This window comes from Odocoileus virginianus, chromosome X, assembly GCF_023699985.2.
Source record: "Odocoileus virginianus isolate 20LAN1187 ecotype Illinois chromosome X, Ovbor_1.2, whole genome shotgun sequence".
NCBI classification, from domain to species: domain Eukaryota; kingdom Metazoa; phylum Chordata; class Mammalia; order Artiodactyla; family Cervidae; genus Odocoileus; species Odocoileus virginianus.
The window spans coordinates 21,123,934-21,143,720 of record NC_069708.1 but is presented as its reverse complement, the minus strand read 5'-3'; the positions used below and the strand labels follow the sequence as shown (position 1 = coordinate 21,143,720).

At 42.1% G+C, this 19,787-nt stretch overlaps 1 protein-coding gene across 1 annotated transcript in view; it reads right to left on the bottom strand.

Annotated features, from left to right (window-relative positions):
• Positions 1 to 4,351: 4,351 nt before the first annotated feature.
• The window catches only part of MSN (moesin), a 71,651-nt gene continuing 56,215 nt past the window's right edge, over positions 4,352 to 19,787 (bottom strand). Inside the window, exons 3-13 of the mRNA XM_020895155.2 lie at positions 18,986 to 19,081; positions 17,580 to 17,854; positions 16,184 to 16,267; positions 15,339 to 15,485; positions 13,823 to 13,919; positions 11,989 to 12,152; positions 9,439 to 9,569; positions 9,018 to 9,178; positions 7,719 to 7,811; positions 7,149 to 7,373; positions 4,352 to 6,588 (exon numbers count right to left, since the gene is read on the bottom strand). Of these exons, the coding sequence (XP_020750814.1) occupies positions 6,424 to 6,588; positions 7,149 to 7,373; positions 7,719 to 7,811; positions 9,018 to 9,178; positions 9,439 to 9,569; positions 11,989 to 12,152; positions 13,823 to 13,919; positions 15,339 to 15,485; positions 16,184 to 16,267; positions 17,580 to 17,854; positions 18,986 to 19,081 (1,638 nt within the window). The 3' untranslated portion in view covers positions 4,352 to 6,423. The remainder of the gene's footprint in view (positions 6,589 to 7,148; positions 7,374 to 7,718; positions 7,812 to 9,017; positions 9,179 to 9,438; positions 9,570 to 11,988; positions 12,153 to 13,822; positions 13,920 to 15,338; positions 15,486 to 16,183; positions 16,268 to 17,579; positions 17,855 to 18,985; positions 19,082 to 19,787) is intronic.

The following is a 19,787-nucleotide window of genomic DNA, read 5'->3' as shown; positions in this document are numbered from 1 at the left end:
ATCATAAATTGATGTTGAATTTTCTCAAAAGTCTTTTTCTACACCTATTGAGATAATCACATGGTTTTTAAATTTGATAAGGTAGTGAATCACATTGATTTGAGTATACTGAAGAATCCTTGCATCCCTGGGATAATTCTCACTTGATCATGGAGTATGATCTTTTAATGACTTGTTGGACTAGGATTACCAGTATTTTGCTGAGGATGGCCACACCTATATTCATCAGTGATATTGGCCTGTATTTTTTTTTTAATATCTGGGTCTGGCTTTCATATCTGAGTGAGGTAGCCTCATAGAATGAGCTTGGGGGGTGTTCCTTTTTCTGCAATTATTTGGAAGAGTTTCAGAAGGGTTGGAGTTAATCCCTCTCTAAATGTTCGATAGAATTTACTTGTGAAGCCATCTGCTCCTGAACTTTTGTTAGTTGGGTTTTTTCCTCACACTTTCAATTTCAGTGCTTGTGAATGGTCTTTTATATATTCAATTTTTTCTGGTTCAGTCTTGGAAGTTTGTACCTTCCTAAGAATTTCTCCATTTCTTCTAGGTTGTTTGGCCTATAGTTGCTTGTAGTAGTCTCTTGTGATCCTTTGATTTCCGTGGTGTCAAGTGTAACTTTTTCATTTTAATTTTACTCATTTGAGTTTTCTCCCTTTTCTTGATGAGTCTGGCTGAAGGTTTATCAATTTTGTTTAACTTCTCAAAGAGTCAGCTTTTAGTTTCATCGATCTTAGCTTTTGTTCTGTCTCTGCTTTCTTTGTTTCTGCTCTGATATGTATGTTTTCTTTTCTTCTACTAACTTTGGGTTTGTTTGTTTCTCTATATCCAGTTGCTTTAGGTGTAAAGTTAGCTTTTTTATTTGAGATTTTTCTTTTTTCCTGAGGTAAGATTGTATTGCTATAAACTTCTCTCTTAGAATTGCTTTTGCTGTTTCCCATGTTTTGGATCATAGCGTTTTGGCTGTCATATGTCTCTAGGTATTTTTAGATTTCCTCTTTGATTTCTTCAGTGATCCATTGGTTGTTCAATAACCTATTGTTTAGCCTCCTTGAACTTTTGTTTTTTACCTCTTTTTTTTTTCCTGTAATTGATTACTAAACCCAGAAGACACTAGTCAGAAAAAAATGCTTGATATGATTCCAATTTCCTAATATTTACCAGTGCTTCAACTTCCCTGTTGGTTCAGTGGTTAAGAATCCACCTGCCAATGCAGGGGATACAGGTTTGTTCCCTGGTCCATGAAGATCCCACATACCATGGAGCAACTAAACCCATGCACCACCAAAATTACTAAGTCTGCTTGCCTAGAACTTGTGCTCTGCAATAAGAGAAGTCACTGCAACGAGAAGCCTGCACACTGAAACTAGAGGACCTGCTGCTTGCCGCAACTAGAGCAAACCCATGCACAGCAAAGAAGCCCTAGCACAGCCAAAAGTAAATTAATTAATTAACTTACCAAGGCATGATATGTTACCCAAGATGAGACCTATCCTGGAGAATGTTCCATGTGCACTTCCGTGGAGAAGTGTATTCTGCTACTTTCAGATGGAATGTCTCTCCGGTCTAATGTGTTATAAAAGGCTGTATTTCCTTATTAATTTTCTGTCTGGATGATCTGTTCATTGGTGTCAGTGGGGTGTTAAAATGTCCCATTATTGTATTACTGCCAATTTCCCCTATTATGGCTGCTAGGATTTGCCTTATATAGGTGCTCCTATGTTGGATACATATTTATAATTTTTATGCCTTCTTCTTTCATTGATATCTTGATCACTACATACTTTGTCTCTTGTAACAGTCTTTATCTTAAAGTTTATTTTGTCTGATATGAATATTGCTACTCCAGCTTTCTTTTGATTTCTATTTGCACAGGATATCTTTTCACATTCTTTCACTTTCAGAGTGTATGTGTTCCTAGATCTGAAGTGGGTGTCTTGTGGACACCATATATACAGGTCTTGTTTTTTATATATATTCTGCCAGTCTGTGTCTTTTTTGGAGCATGAAATTCATTTAAATTTAGCATAAATATCAATACATCTGTTAATTTCAAATCAATATCTATTTTCATTTCCTTAACTGTTTAGGGTTTGTTTTTGTAGGTCATTTTTTCTTCTCTTCCTGTTTTGTTCTCTTTTGGCTCATCTTTAGTGTTGTATTTGTGTTACTTTTTCTTTTATGTGTGTGTATCTATTGTAGTCTTTGGGGAGGTTCCATTTCCTATGAAGTTTTGATATAGCAGTCTCTTTATACACACACACACACACACACACACACACACACACACACACATATAGTTGCTTTGAGTTGCTGGTCTCTTCATTTCAAATGCAGTTCCCATTTCCTGCGTTTGTACTCTCCTACTCACATGTTCCTGGTTTTGGTATCATATTCATGTATGGATGATTTCTATCTTTTACCGTATGCTTGTTTTAATTGGGTTTCATTGAGCTTAAGAGTTAGCAGGACTGTGTTTCTTTTGGAGGTTCTGGGGGGAGAATCTGCTTCCTTGCCTTTCCCAGTTTTTAGAGGCCACCTGTATTCCTTGGTTTGTGTCCTCTTCATCTGCAAAGCCATCAACATTGCATCTTCAATTGTTTCTCTGACCCTCTTCTACCTTTTAAAGACCCTTGTAATTACATTGGGGCTACCTGGACAATCTAGAATCACCTCCCAAACTTAAACTCCTTAACTTAATCACATCACCATCCCCAAGTCCCTTTTTGCCACATAAGGTAATATATTCACCTTTGCAAGGGGCCATTATCTTGCCTGCCACATCCATCTTCCTGGAAACGTAAGACCACTTGTCTCCCATATTTGCACATATACAGCCCAACATACACAGCGTACAGAAACGGGCACCCTCTGGTTGAAGCTGGAGGGGACCTAGGACTCCTTAACTCCCTAAGGTAACAACATTTGTGAATATCATTAGCAGTTATACCTAAAGCCCCCTACCACACTGATGTTTTAGGGCCCTAGAATTCTATTTGCTGCCTTAGAACTGAAGCTGTACAAGTACAGTCATCCCTCAGTATTCATAGGGGATTGGTTACAAGTACCTTGTAGATATCAAAACCAGTGCATGCTCAAGTCCCTTTTATAAAATGGTGCAGTATTTGCATATAATCTACGCACATCCTCCTGTATACTTTAAATCATCTCTAGATTATTTGTAATGCTTAATACAGTGTAAATGCTATGTAAATAGTTGCCAGGATGCAGCAAATTCAATGTTAGCTTTTTGGAACTTTCAGAATTTTTTCAAATATTTTCAATCCACAGTTGATTGAATCAGAGGATGTAGACTTCATAGATACAGAGAATCAAATGTATCTCCTCTTCCCATTGCATGTGTGACCTCCCTCAGACCCCTGGTGGAAATAGCAGGGAAAAGATCTAGTGTAGTGATTAAGAGCACAGGCTCATGAACTAGATTGCCTATGTTCATATCCTGGCTCTATTACTTCTATCTGCAACCTTGTAGAAATTAACTCATGTTATTGGGCCTCCATTTCTTTATCTGTAAAACAGGATAAAACAGTATATTCTCAGAGCATTGGTTCCCAAATTTGTCTGTATTTTGGAATAATCAAATATATAGATGTCTGTGTTCCACTACTAGAGATTATAATTTGATCTGAGGAAGTGGTCTAGGCTTTGAAATCTTTAAGATTCTAATATGCAAACAAGTATGAGAGTCACTGCCTCAAAGGGTTGTTGTAAGGATTTAAAACTCACAGAATACATAACTTGCTTTTCCTTGTACATGTTGGCTCACCAAGAAGGGAGCTGATGAGAGTACGCCAGGTCCAAGACAACCTAGAAGGCATATACGAGTCTCAGTTTCCTCATCTGTAAAACTGATGAGGAAACTCATCAGGGTTCAACTCAAGGTGATTTCTCTGACCTTCACTGACACTACAAGAAGTGAGGGTAGTAGGAGGTGAGCACACTTGGAGGCATTCCTGACAAGGAAGCAGGAAAGGGCCTGACCATCCCAGGAGGAGTCCAGAGATATAAACCACTCCTTACAAGCAGACCCAGAGCCAAACAAACCCAGGAGCATTACATGGTCAATGCAGGGCCCATCTACATCGGAAAAATTGGCCTAGGACTATGGAAAAGGCACAGGCTACTAATTAATACAGTCCTTGGGCGTTATTCTACTCTTCTATTTTTTTCAAGTTCATTCCTTCCTCTATAAAACGAGGATGGATAGTCAGATCCACTCCTAATAGGACTGAAGTGAGAATGAAGAGACCAGCGATAGAAAAGTGGTTCACAGAGTGGAAATTACATTAAAGTACATTACAGTCATCCACTGATGCCACAAAGAAAGATTAAGTCATAGTGAAGTCTTCCTAAATTTTATTGGCACTGAAATAGAACATGGGTTAAGCATAAACCCCTCCAAAAACAAATTTAAAAAACCCCCAAAAGATGCACAAAAAAACCCTGAATATAAAATCTAATCTTTCTCCCCAGCTTCCCCTGGCAGGGAGTGAAGTGGTGGTGGGGTGGATGCTACCTTTAAGGCAGCTGGATTGCCCCATAATTCCAGGCTTGAATTTAGCAAATACAGGGCACATCACCAACAGAGTGTCAATATAATACACAGCAATGCACATAAGACTTCCCAAGGTCAAGCAGAAGGCAAGGGGATGGAGGGATCAAAGCCATGGGCTCTGGGCTAGGGGCACTGCATGGAAGGACAGTAGGGCCCCTTTGTGGAATGAACTTTGAGAATAAGGCAGGAAAAAAAAAGGGGAACAATAAAACCAAATACCAAGTACTTTAAAAAAGGATTGTATGACCTACAGTGACAGATGATATCACTAATACTGAAAGCTTCTTACATTAATTTTTCTGGCAAAATATGCTTCCTAGGTGTAAGGGTGGTAAAGGAATGAGGCCAAAATGATCCTGTCCCAAGACTAGTATCTTCTAAGGGTGCATTAGCAAGAAATGCAGAAATCAATGTTGAGTTAGATGCCACTAAAATATATAACACTGGTAGAAAGAAAAAAAGCACACATGAGACAGAGAGGAAGAGGATGCTGCTCCTGGGTTGAGAGAAAGAGGTGGGGGCATGAAAGGGACCAGACCAGAACCCCTAAAAGCTCTCTGGTTTACAGCTCCAAGGGATAGCACATCTGGTGGCAAGATCTGGGTTAAAGGTTTATTAAACAGAGGCAGGACCCAATCATCACCTTAGAGAGGGGTGATGGGAAGGGGCTGTTAGGCACCTTGTAGGGCTCAAAGTAAACTGTAGGATCTGGGCCACAAGCTTCTCTCACCACACTTGGCTTCTTCCACACACTCACCAATTGAGCCAACTGACATCAAGATCCAGGACTCACCAAACCAAGGCCTTAATGACCCTAAAGCAGAAGTTGTGGCCCAACTAGCCCTGAAGGGAGAAGTGGTTTGGGACCCCTAGAGGTGAAAATACTGAAGCCACATGTGAATATTTCCTCCTCTTGGCAAGAGTCCTAGATGTGGCTGACTGGGTTTGGGAATAACCATCCCTAGTCTTCTACCTGAGGGGATTTGTGGATTGGAGTGGGGAAGGGCAGGTCCCAAGAAGGGAAAAGGAACACAGAATAATAAGTAAGAGATATCTCTGCCCATAGAGCTCACCTGAAATAAGCCTAGGCTCCCATAAAACAGAGGCATATTCTCTACCCAATCATGTCTGAACAGAAGGGCTAATAGTCTTCCAGGATGCTGGGGAAGCCTCTTGAAGGCATATTCTCCCCCATATCACGCTGAAGAGAAGAATGAGTGTCTGAATTCAGGGACAAGGCTTATTGGGACTGAGTTTGTAACAGGCCCAATCTGGGAGGTAGAGAGAAGAATGACTGCACATCTTTTTAGCCTCCAATCATTACAAAGCCTAAGTAACTCTAGAAGGAATGGACATTGGGAGGCCTAATCCTAGGGCAGTTGACATTCTAGAGCATGTAGCCAGGGCCCTGCCTTCATCTCTAAACCTGTGATGCTTCAATTCTGCAAATCACAAGACCATGATGATGAAGGCTGTGGTGGGGCAGGGGTGAGGGCCAGTTTTCAACCTACTCCACACTTGATTCCTGCAGAGCAGCATTAAATGTGAGGGTATTTCCCAAACCAAGTGGGAAGTGCCTCTGAGCTGAGAAAGTGTTCTCTTCTAGCAAGCCAGATCATCCAGGACAGAGGAAAAAGAGGATCTCATTGGCACCATAGTGACCATCTCTCTGCCTAGGGAAGCGAGTAAGGATTGAGGGGCTAGGTTTGGTCCCATGGTTGCACTGAATGCTTGGCGTGACTTCAGGGCTGCTCTAGTTAATGGCTCCAGCACAGTGTGAGTTAGGCAAGAGTATAAGAGTGTGAGAGCAAGGAAGAAGGGAGGAGGGGTCCCTAGGGGCTAGGTGCCCTTTACATAGATTCAAACTCATCAATGCGCTGCTTAGTATTGCCCTGCCGGATCTGGCGCAGGGTCTTGTATTTGTCTCGACCCAGTCGCATGTTCTCAGCATGAATCATGTCATTAGCAGTCTTCTTGGACTCATCACGGGCATTGGCCAGCTCTGAACTGAGGGCCTGTGAAGGTGCAAGGGGATAAAGGGTTAATGGCTTCCTCCAATTTTACCTCCCCTTATTAACCAAATGTATTTCCTGATTTATCCCATCCCACCCCTCTCCCTCACCTTTCACTCTCCCCTCCCACTCCACTCCTGCTGCCCCCACCCTTTATACACACAAACAGACACACACATAGTTTTTGAGAGCCATTTCCAGCCCTGTTAGAATTGCAGTGGGGCAAGAATAAAACAAAAGACACCAACTGAGTGGATCAATTGATGACAGGTATTCTCTGTGAGCAGAGCAATACATCAAAAATTCAGATAGGAATTGTGTCAACTAAATATTTTCTGAATATAAGAGGTAAATGGAATATGGATGGAGGACAGAGAAAAAAAAAGGAGGGGGAAGAGGTAGTTCAGAGTCTGATTTATAAGTGAGAGATCCCTCCATTAAAGCCCTCACACAGCAATGAGACAGGTTCTTCTCCTTCTCCCCTACCCCAATGATCTAGTGAAGGCCATGGCTACTAAGTCAATACATATGGTCTCCATGACCCCTTGGGTCTGCCTGGATACCTTCAGGTGCTTCTGCACACGCTCATTCTTTTCTGCCTCAGTGGTGCGTTCTTCTTCACTGCGATCCTTGGCCATGGCATCAGCTCGCAGTTCAGCACTGGCCTCTGCCCCATTCTCATCCTGCTCATCCTGCTCATTTTCAGCAGGCTCTGCCACATGAGGCGTGCTCATAGCAGTCTTCAGCTCTGCACGGGTCTTCTCCAAGTCTTCTTGTACCATCTGAGCCTGTTCAGTAACAGAGGAAGAGAAGGGATGGCAGCCAAACCAGGTTAACCTGCAGCATCCCTACATGTGCCTAGAATGGCCCAGAAGAAAGCAGGCACCAGGTAGTTCAAGCCACTTTGCCTGACTGATCCTGAGTTTCTTTAACTGTATAACAGGAGTAATTGTACCAAATTCCCTGGGGGTATTGGAGAATTCTGGGAAGTATTTGAGAGAGCCTTGAGTTCCTCCCATGATACATACTGTCAAAGAAGGATGGAAAAGTGAAGAAACCCAAACCTAAGGAATCCAAGAACTTAGGCATGATATCCCATCCCACACCACTTAGTCCTGGGCACTATGTCTTACCTTCTGCTGCCATTCCACAGCCTCGCTCTCCTTCTTTTGTCGGGCCATCTCCAGTTGGGAGATCCGAGCTGTCAGCTCTGCCATTTCCAAGGCCTATGGATCAATTGTAAGCTTATGAGAAGTGGGCCTTTCAGTCCCTAGGGCCCAAGTGTCTTCAACCCCAGATCCTCTGAGAACTAACAGGGAACTTCCTGTTTCACTTGCATGCTGCTCTGAAGACTCTTTTTACCACATCTCCTCCAGGAAGCCCAGAGGGAACACTCTCATTCTCAGATCTACTACAGCACCCTATTAACTCCCTGCATAGACTAGACTACAAACTTGAAGGCAAACAACGTGTCACCTCTGGTTCTTCTTTATGTCACTCTCTCCTCTCTTTTCTCTCTTTTCTCACTGCAGAGTTAGGGCCTCAGTAAAGCTTTGGAAATCACTGCGTTACTGCCTGAACTGGCAGACCCTTTCCTGTTATCCTACAATGCTCAGGCCTCCTAAGATCTCCTCAGGACAAGTACAGGAACAACACTCAAGTGTCACAGAGTTATGTGACCAAGGAAATAAAGCTTATGCATACCCTCACATCTTGGACAAATCTCCTGGAGGACATTTTCCCCTGAAAATTAGGTTCTAGTTTCCTGTACTCCCACTCCAAACAGTACAGGATAAGAGCATATGTTAAGGAATTTGGGCCACAGGTTCTTAAATTCGGAGTTACAGAACCCTTGGAAATTGTGATGAAAATACAAATGCTCACCCTCCTCCCCTATAAATAATGTATAGACATACAACTTTACACATGATTTTAGGAAGCAAACCCTTAAAAGAGAAGCAGAAATGACTTCTCATTCTTAGTCACAATTGTGTGACCTATGCAAGTCTCTTCAACCTCTTTGAGCCCTAATTTCATTACCTGGGCATATTATCCCACATGAGTTAATCCCATAGGATTATTCGGAAGAGGAAATAAGAAAGTAAGGAAAAGTGAAAAGTTGCTCATATAGTTTGTAACACACATAGCAAGTCAATTAGATGTGAATCCCTTTACTTCTTTCCTCCCTCTCTACTTTGTCAGGTCATCAGCTCAAGTCCCCACTTGCTAAGAAAAGAATAAAAGTAAGGGTTAGGGAAGACTATTTGCAAAGGTAATTTTCAGCTTGCTTCTGAAGGAGCTATCTACTGGAAGCCTGCAGAGAGGTACTCTGCTAAAAAGAGCCAGATGTGCAAACAGAGGTAGCTGTGAATAAGTATGTAGACAGAGAGAAAGTTCAGATCCCATAATCCCATTCCATTCTGTAGCTTTACCAATTGTTCCTGGGTCTTCTTCTGGTCCTGGGAGGCCTGCAACAGGGCCTCCTTGGCCTCTTCAGCTTCTTGACGCTCTTTGGCCAGTTTTTCAGCCTCACTCTGGGCACGCTTTCGCTCCTGTTCAAGTTCCAGAGCCCTGCGGGTCTGTTCTTCCAGTTCTGGGAAGAGAAGGAAGGGGAAAGATGGTAAAGAGTGCAGAGATTAAGAAGGGATACCTAACTTCCTTCCTGGAAATGCTTTACCCCAGGCACAGATGGCAAAAAGCTCTAGGCACTCTTCCTTTTGCCTCATCATTCCTCTATTCTTTTAGCCACATCTTGAATATATGTCCTGAGTCTGCAGCTCAGACAGAAGGCTTTCCAGCTCACAGAGTCAGACTGTGGGAAAATCCAGTCTCCAAGATGACTCCAAGCCTCACCTTGTTGAGCCTTCTTAGTCTGTTCCTCGATTTGCTTCAGCTTCTCCATCAGTTCCTCCTTTTCCCGTTCAATCTTCTCTTTCTCCTTTTCTGCCATCTCACGTTTCTTCTTTTCATTTTCCAGCAGAGCACTAGAAAAGGAGAAAGAAGGAATGGAACAGGATAGCAAGGCCACATGGAAGCCTTGGGATCCCCAAGACCTTCTGGCCCTGATCCCTCAGTCCCCACCCATCTAACACACTCTGGGCTTGTGAGGCAAGATCACTCTCCCTTCTCCCTATATTCTTGTCCTCACATCATAGCCCTACATGGGCTGGTATGCTCAGAGCCCTGCCAGTTTGTCCCAGTATCAGAAGATCCAACCTGGACTCTCAGCTCATCCACTACCCAGTGAGTAACCAGAGGGTGACGTTAGCTGCATCATTTCTTTGCTCTTGTTCTTAGTAATCCTATGTGTAAGATGGCCAAATAAGTCTTGCCCTGTCTACCTTATGGAGTTACAGAGAAAAAAGTTTTGACTCTTTGCTGATACACTGTGCTTCAAGTCTGGTGATCTCTATGGCTAGGGCATTACTCCTCTGCCCTGTAAAGTTCAGCTTTAAGCTCCTTTCTCTCAAAATTTGCTGTTAATCTAAAATAAGCATTGACTTTCTTGCCCCAGCACCTCTCCCAGTAGTCCTTCTTTTCTCCCTTTGTTAGATGTCTTTTCTCTCAAAATAGTTGGCCCTATCCTCCATATCCCTCCACCCTGTTATTTTTCTCCATAGTACTTATCATGTCACAGACTATATAATATGCTTATTTGATCTGCCTGTCTCGTCCCACAAGAATGATAGCTTCATGGGAGCAGAGCAAAGATTTTTGTCTTTTGTTCACTGCTCAATAAATATATATTGAGTGAATGAATGACACAGCATTGTGCCCTGAATAGTTATGCATATACTGTTTTTCCCCTTTCTTCTACTAGACTGTGAGCTCCTGGAGGGTAGGTTCCTGCCAAAACCAGTTCTGTAAACCACCCCTCATACCACTTTTTTTTTTCTTTTTCAGAATAAATGTGAACCTTGGTGTCTAACCCCACATACATGGAGTCATTTTCCAGTCTACTAGATTAAAGATTCCTGAGGTTCCAAACTCTTTACGATAGAGTATCTATTAGAGCAGTACTATCAAATCTTAACATGTACAGGAATCACCTGGGGTCTTATTTTTTTAATAAATTACTGAGGTGATAATCATATTAATAACATAAAATTAATCATTTAAAGCAAATAATTCAGTGGCATTTAATACATGCACAATATTTCATCATGCCAAAGTAAAACCTCATACCTGGTATTAAGAAGTTTCTCCACATCTCCCTTCCCTCCAGCCCTTGACAATCATCAATCTGTCGTATGTCTCAGTAGGTTTATCTATTCTGTATATTTCATATAAATGGAATAATACAATATAGGACCTTTTGTGTCTGGTTTCTTTCACTTAACATAATGTTTTAGAGATTCATCCACATTATAGTATGTATCAGTATTTTGTTCTTCTTAATGACTGAATAATATTTCGTTGGATAGCTGAATAATTTGTTTATCCATTCATTCAGTGATGGACATTTGGGCTGTTTTCACTTTTTGGCTACTATGAATTTCACAGCTATGAACATGTGTGTGCATATACATGTTTGAACATCTGTTTTCAATTTTTGTTTTTCAGTGTATACCTAGGAGGGGAATTGTGGAGTTATGCGGTAATTCTACATTTAACTTTTTGAGGAACCATCAATTGTTTTCTACAGCAGTTGAACCATTTTACATTCCCAATAGTGAAGAATATGAGTTTCAATCTCTCCACACCCTTGCCAACAGCCGTTATTTTCTGTTTTCATTTATTATATCCCTATTTGTGAGTATGAAGTAGTACCTCACTGATGTTTCAATTTGCATTTCCCTAATAACTAAGGGTATTTTCATGTGCCTGTTGGCCATTTGCACATCTTCTTTGAAGAAATGGTTAACTAGGATCTTAAAAAGCAGATTTTGAATCAGCACATTTGGGGTAGGTCTCAGATATTGCCTTCCTAAACAGTTTCAAGTTGATGCTGATGCTGCTAAGCCTTGATGCAATTTGAGTAGGAAAGGGGCCATAGTGCAAAAGGGCTTTGGAAGGAAAAATCTGGTAACTCTAATTCCACTCAAAAGATCCTATAGAGTCCAGGTTTAAATGTGCATGGAGCCTTTTGCTACTACCACTATACTGGTCAGATAGCCCAGAGCAACCCAAGTCCACCTAGAAGAGCAATGACATGAGGGTCTTAGATAATGGGGAACTATAAAATGCCCCTCTCTCCTATGAACCTCTGAAATCCTAGGGTTCTAAATACCTGATTCCTGGGGATGAGGATGTCTGAGACTTAAAGGAAGAGGTGTCATCCCTGTACAGCTCCCTTTCCCCCAGTACCAAGATGACTTCATGTCCTGACTTTAGCAGGCTTGGCATCTTTGAAAAGCTTCCATGTCATAGCCCCAGCCCCCATTTCAGTGCCACACCACCTACCGCTCCATCTGCTTCTGGTGCTTCTCCTCCCGAGCCTGTGCCTTCATCTGCTGTACTTCAATGGTGTCGGGCTTGCGACGGCGCATGTATAGCTCATGGTTCCCCATGCACAGAGCCAAGATCCGTTTGTTAATCCGCAGCCGAGGAGCATAGAAAACAAAGTCCTGGTAGAAAACCAGCAGTCAGAAAGAGTGTGGAGGGAAAGATGAAGGTGGGCTTCTGCCTTGTGAAAAGCTAAGTTAAAAAGCACTGAAACAATCATATTACAGATGGGAAGACCAATTATCAGAGTGGTGAAGTGACTTGCCCAGGGTCAAATGGCAAGTTAGTGACAGACTCAGGTCTACTAGTGCTCTTCCTACCAAAACACAATTTCTTTCAACATTTGCTTATGAAAATCATCTTAAGATACCCTCAATCCAGTTGAAAGATAGAAACTGACTTCATCTGCTAATTAAATATCCTGCTGGGTCTCAGGAACCTCTCTTAGAGGTACAATAATCTTTAGATAATACCCTGGTGAGTGTAGTATGAGTGGGCTGGACTGGTTCTATATCTTCTAAAAGCGTATCTTACAGCCAGTCCCTTCAATCCTATTTGGAATAAGGCAGTGTATTTATAAATACATACATGAATATGTTAAGTCTCCTGAATATCAGTTATCCTGGTTGTTGTGTTTTAAGTAAGCCCTTAGTCTCAGCTGACTTTGTTACTTACCTTTTTCTGATGAAAGCTGAGCACAACAGCAGTTAAAAACACACACACACACACAAGAAAACCCAGTGAGCTGGAGTTTGTTACTACAAATACCACTGGACCAAGGTCACCAGCTAATGGGCTAACCACCAGCTCTTCTGCCACTGAACCCAAACTGCTACCATCTCATATAGCTTGGGGTACAATAGAAGGAGCACAGGCTCTAGAGGTCAAACAACCTAGGTATAAATCCCAGCTCTACCATTTTAGCTGTATGATCTTGGGCAAATCACTCCATCCCTCTGAAACTCAATTTCATCACTAATAAAACAGGAAGGACATTACCTACCCGACAATACCCTTGAGGGTTTAAGGAGACAACATATATAAAGTTCTTAGCAGGGAAAGTTCAGAAACCCCAAAGCTAGAAGAAGGTTGAGACCTCATGAGAAGGGTCTGGTTCAACATGGCCCACTGGCCCTTGCTGGATATGAGGCACATCAAAGAGGAGACTCTCATCACAGTTTTCTATCTTATTCCCAATCCCCAGTTTTTCAGTCTTGTCAGCCACAGGCAACTGTAGGTGACAGGTATGGCAATCATGTTAGAGGAATGACTGGACTCAAAGAATTCTTTTGTATTTGGATTGCTCTGGAGAGAAGTCTTAAGAGGACAGCAGCAAAGTTATAACAAAAAGAACAACATTTGGATCGGGACTTCTTCTGCCTCTCTCCTTTCTCCACATATTAGAGATAAATCAAGTACATGAACAATTTCCACTTTTTAAGCCTAGAGGCTTTAAAAGATAAGATGTACTCTGTTTCTACCCCAGAGCCTTGGGGAAGTAAAAAACAGTGGCTAACAAGCAGAACTTAGACTGCCTGTGGTTCTCCCTAATCCATGCTTCTCCTGAGACACAGTTAGCAGGGTAGCACCAGTTACAGGATGCCTCCTGACCATTTATTGGCATCAGCATCCTTTTTCATTGCCACTTTTTGTGCCTCCTATTCCCATCCACATACACAAAAAGACAGAGAAAGGAGAGAAACATGCGATGACATGATTGCCTCTAGCATTATGTAGGCCTTGGCCAGTGTGACCATTATCTAGGTCTTGGCCAATGGGAGGAGTCACTTACCGGGGCTTTTTTGTCAATGGGCTTGATGACAAATTTCTTGTCATTGAAAGAGATGTTCCTGATTTCACTCCAGGGGAAGCCTATCTTAGGAGTCAGCCTGTAAAAATGAATACCAAGAGCATTAGGACAAATGCAAGGCAAGAAGGACATAGAGGGTTGGTGCCTTGCCTTCCCCACCACCAACTTCTCCCTTAAGGAGATAGATTCATTGCCAGCTCAGCCAGTATCATCACATGCCACCAGGTCAGCTGCCAGCACTTAGAGTTCACAGAGGACTTTCTGATACTACAATCAACATATCCCTTGTCCCAACAACTAAAATTTGCTTTATTTTTTGCTGTGGCATGGACCTTGTAACAATCTCTCAAAGAATCGCCAGCCTTACTTCACTGGATCTCTTCTACTTAAGGTTGTAAAATCTGAGAGGACAGTAAATAATGAGTTCCAAGACTCAGAAGTTACACAAAAAATAATATATTGACCTTAATACTCATCAAGAGAAAACTAAGGGAAAAAATAAGCTAGTGAGATAAGGCTGTAGCAAGAGGGATTATAGGTCAAAAAATACTGAATCATCATATGAAGTGAGATTAATTACAAATCCTGATAAGGTGGGTTTTAAACCAGTGCTATACAACAGAAATATAAATTATCACACATGCAATTTAAAATTTTCCAGTAGCCACATGTAAGTAAAAAGAAACAGGGTGGAATTAGCTATAACAACAGTTCACTTAACCCAGTATATGCAAAATACTATCATGTATTTTGAACATGTAAATGTTCATGAAGATGCAAATGAATATTTAATATACATTAATGAGACATTTTATATTGCTTTTCACACTAAGTCTTCAGTGTAGTTTATACTTGTAGCACATCTCAATTCAGACCAGCCACATTCCAAGTGCTCAACAGCTACATGTGGCCAGAAGCTACCACAGTGGACAGTGAAAGTCTAGTCAATGCAAGATTTAGAGGCCTGAGGGAGGTTGTGTGATCATCTGGGCTGGTCCAATCTAGGTAGGAAAAGAATGATACAGGTGGGACCCAGGAAGTATAATCATACTTTGTCAAGTCCTAGGTGTCAAAGTAGCCCAAAAAAGTAAGCAAGCTGAGCAATATCATATGATATCTTTTACAGGTGGAATCTAAAGAGAAATGATACAAATGAACTTACTTACAAAACAGAAACAGATTCACAGACTTAGAAAAGGAACTTATGGTTCTTAGAGGGGAAGGATGGGGGGAGGGATAGTTAGGGAGTTTGGCATGGACATATACATGCTGCTATGTTTGAAATGGATAACCAACAAGGACCTACTGTATAGAACATGGAACTCTGCTCAATGTTATGTGGCATCCTGGATAGGAAAGGAGTTTGGGGGAGAATAAATATATGTATATATATGGCTGAGTCCCTTCACTGCTCACCTGAAAGTATCACAACATTGTTTGTTAATTGGTTATACCCTAATACAAAATAATAAATTAAAAAGCGAGCTCTGAATTATACTTGTCATTCTGCTCATAGATGTTGAGACCCAGGGCATCCACTCCCAGCCACAGCTCTGAGCCTTTCTTGTTCTTGATGTTGAAGTAGTTCACACCATACATCTCCAGATCCTGGGCTATCTTCAGATACTCCAGGACAGCATCCTCCCTAAACAACAGAGTGGAGGTCAGTGGTAGGGGGAGGGCGGAAGGGGCAAGTAATAAAGGGGAGGGAGCCTATGAATCAGACCCAGGGAGACAGAAAGCCTACTTGCTCTCCACTTCTGACAAGAATCTTGCCATAACGGGTTGGAAAAAGGATGGAAAGTGAGCAGATGATGGTTAACACAGCAAAATATGACTTTTGCCAAAACATGCTCACAGGAGCCTAAGGTCTGAGATTCCCAAGGGGAATAAAGGTGGGCTGACTCTTGCTGACCTCTGGCATATTAGCTATCACAGAAGCCTCTTACACAGCCACATTATTAGCAGAGCCCAAATGAGATGGTGATGACAAAATGAAAAGATTAGTTCTTCAATTAGACATCTCCCAAATTGTATGCAATGTTCATAAAGATCCTTTCTCATTTCATTCTTGGAGAGGGGCCCCTGGTGGCTCAGAACCTCCCTAGGGGAGGGAATCTCAGGGCCCCCTGATCTGGGCTATCAGCTCCCATCATCCACAAAAAGCATAGTTTTATAATGGTGCTGATTTGCCTTCCATTTCTAATTTCCTCTTGTAAACTGTATTTCTGTCTCTCCCCAACATCCTCCAGTGTTCCTAGCCTCTGCCTCTTCTTCCCCGCTGAACCAACTCTTATTCTCCTTGCAAGGGCATAGAGTCCACAGTTCCTAGGGCAGGCTTACCTGAGCATGCCTCGGTGCTCCTCATGCCACACCTGGATCCTTTCCTCCCACTGGTCTTTGTTAAGCTTGTGCTGCTCCAGGACCCTGGGAAGATGATGTGGGGTCAGTTACACCAGAAGCAGACTAAAATTACAGCAGGAAGTAGTAACTAGACACGGGGGCCTGAGGGATATGAGACATACAGAATGGGTGACCAAGAAAGACAATGGGAACACCTTCCTTTGTACCTTTAACCAGAAAATCTAATAATGTGCTGTGGTCACCAAGCAAAGCAGTAAAATATTAACAGTCTGTGCTGATTTGTGAGACTAAGAGGAGGAATGGGCCTCATGGAAGCATGCATACTCTCTCCTAGATCTCTGTGGGGCCAATAGTTTGCATTTGTGAGACTACTGGTCAGGGATAAGATTATATAGCCTGTGGCTATGGAAGAGAGAACTGAGTCCAAATGGTTTAGGGAAAAAACAAACAGGTTCAACTGTTATTATCTGTAAAATGGGCCCAGTTGTAATTATATCATAACAATAACTACCAGATCTACTAGATCATAAACAAGGCTTGCTTTAAATATGCTATTTCAGACATTATAGCAGTGACTGACTCATGTAGAGTCCCAGGGCACAACCACTATCCCTAATACCTTCAGGTGAGCTGTACATTTGTCATAGCTCCACTGGGACTGAGGTTACCGGAATGAAGCATAATTTTCCTTCTAATTTAAAAGCCTATATAAAATAGTGACTGGATGCAGTGGGGTTAAAAAAAAATCAAGAGACTAGGGTTCCAGGTTGCCACAAATGAGCTGTGGGAGATTCAGCAGGTCAGGGTGAGTACCTCTGCATCTCTATTTCCTTAGCCAGGAAATAAGGATTATGCCTGCCTTATTCATTCTGTGTTGTCGCGATGCTAAAATAAAAATAATTACAGTTTGAGAATGTTCAGTTTTGAAGTTTACAAAAGGAGAAATCTCTGTATACTGGGTATCAATATTAAAAGACTGTTTTGAGCTCCCCATGTCCCTGATTTAAGTATTTCTCACTCCAATGAACTTCTGATATAAGAGGTCTAAATCAGTGAAAAGGATCAAGAAAATGGAACTAGGGCAAGGAGGAGCAATCCATCTCTGGTTCTCAATATAAGCACCTGCTTCCAGGGTAATGAAGTTCTGTAATAGGCAAACAGAGGAGGGGAAAAAAGTGTTTTATTTTGAGAACCAGAGAAATAAGAACAGAGTATGGTGCCATACGCAAGTATGTCTGTCTGAACACCATAACATAGTCTTCAGACAGACCCTAGTGGAGAGGGACAGATCTGGCAACACCTGTATAACAGGAATCAATCAGCTTTGAGCCACAGCTCACTCTGACCAGGGCAGATCGCCAGGACACCACCTCACCTCTGTGGCAGCAACTTGTCCCCAGCCAAGTAGCCAGACTTGTGGACTTCCTTATTGAAGTCACCATACTTGGACTGGACAGCATAGGAGGCCAGCAACACAGCAGTCTCAGGTGGGCAGTAAATATCATCATTGAGAATGCCCTCCTTCACTTGCAGGAAGAATAGTCGCTGTGTGATGTCCTGGATCAACTCTTCAGATACATCCTCAGGGTAGAACTTTGCCCGGAACTTGAAAAGCAGAGGGCTTTCCTTCCGCACATCCTGGGCAGTCACCTAGGAGCAGCAAGGGGTTATGCGCTCTCAAAAAATAGATTTTAGGGGTAGGGAAGTGGCTGTAGGGTGGGGAGAAGACACTGGAAAGTCATCAATTTGGATAATCCCAAAGAGTTGGGTAATAATTCTGGTAATTCAGAAAAGAGACATATTACTTTCATTGGGGACCCAAGCCCACATCCATAATTGCCTCCTATTGGGAATTTCTTCTTAAAATAACCTAACACCTACTGATAGTCATGAGCCCTTAAATCATCATCAGACAATATATCCAACTGCCCCTACATTCTGAGGGTAGGTTTAAGACACTCCTCGTTTAAGACTCTCCCCCAACTCCATAAATCAATAAAGTAAAGGCTAGGATGTATGACTGAGGTCTGGGAATTGACTAGACAAGAGCACAGATCAGATTGTCTTTTGAAGCCTGAAATTGGCTACTAATGGCTCCACATTTTCCCAGCAAAAGTCTCCACCCTTTGGGAAAAGAAGACTCTGCCAGCAAAAGGTGGGGCACTCACCCCCTAGACACAATCAGGAAAATAAGCCATAGGACTATATGGAGATCTCCAAGGACAAAGTCAGACAGTTTGAGGATGATGAGATGGAGAACTGCCATGTTCCTGCAGAGATGCTGCTGGGATGTGGAGAGTTTGAATGGACCTATACTTAAACCATCTCACTTGGGGTTCAACTGAGAAAATTAAGAAAGAAGGACACATCTTTATGGGGTACAGGCATAAGTTGATAGGCAAGAAAATAGACAAGATAAGATTATGAGACTTTCAAGATTCTTTCCAGTTCAACAGTCTGTGACTCTCTGTTTAACAAATTTCCTAAAGCCCTTGAGTTTGGAAAGGAAAAAAGGATACCAATCTCCTCTAGAAGAACTACTGATAGCTATGGTCCATAAGTGGGTCCCATCCTCCTTGGACACTGGCCATTATTGCTGTTACAAATCCAAATGGAGACAGAGCAAGAGCTCTGCCCTTATTCTGATCTACCGGTTGAGAGATCACCCAGTGAAAAATGGAGCTCTACATGCCCTAGATTTGCAGCTTGCACATTTTACACTCCTGAGCAAAGTCTAGTAGAAGAGTGAATTCCAAATGTGGCAGTGGAGCAAGCAATTACCTTCTTGTTGAGTTTCAACCAAGTAGAGAAACTCTTAGTGTCCTGGTACTGCAGACCAAAAAACCAAACTTCCCTCAGGCCGATAGTTTTCACCACCTGAAAAGCAAAACAGAAAACAACCACTGATTGAATGCCTACCCTGTGCCAGGCACAGAGGAGACAAATGTGGAGCCCATGTGGTCCCTGAACTTAAAGGATATAAGGCACCCAGGTCTGGAAATAAAATACACTTGGGCAGTAGCTAAGAAATAATGTCAACATCTCTCTGCACCAAATACTTCTGCTGAGGTAGGGACTAGATCAATTATAAGCACTACCACACACCAATAACTTGATAACCATTATCTCCTTGAATTTTCACAATAGCCCTATAATATAATTACAACTGGGCCCATTTTATAGATAATAAAAGCAAGGTTCAGTTAGTGAGTAACAGAGTCAGGACTGTTTGACTCCAAACCCATTCAAATTCAGTGCCTTCTGCCACCACCATCCCACTCAGTTATGCCATGCAGCTCCATACTCCCAGGATAGAGTAAAGGCTGAAGGTAGAAACTGTTGGTTTAACTCCTGTATCTTGTTCTCCTGGACTCCTTCTTTATGTTTAGCAACTATGAATAATGCCCATACCCTTCAGGCTAAGTCCTACTTACAATGCCCAAAGAAAAAATGTGCTGTGGTATCTATAGACCCCAAACCTGTGTTGTGCTTAGAGGCTAAGGTGCTTATTTTCAGCCCTGATTAGAGCTCAGTCATGATTCTCCTTTACCACTCACACAGGTTGACAGTGGGAATGAGTATA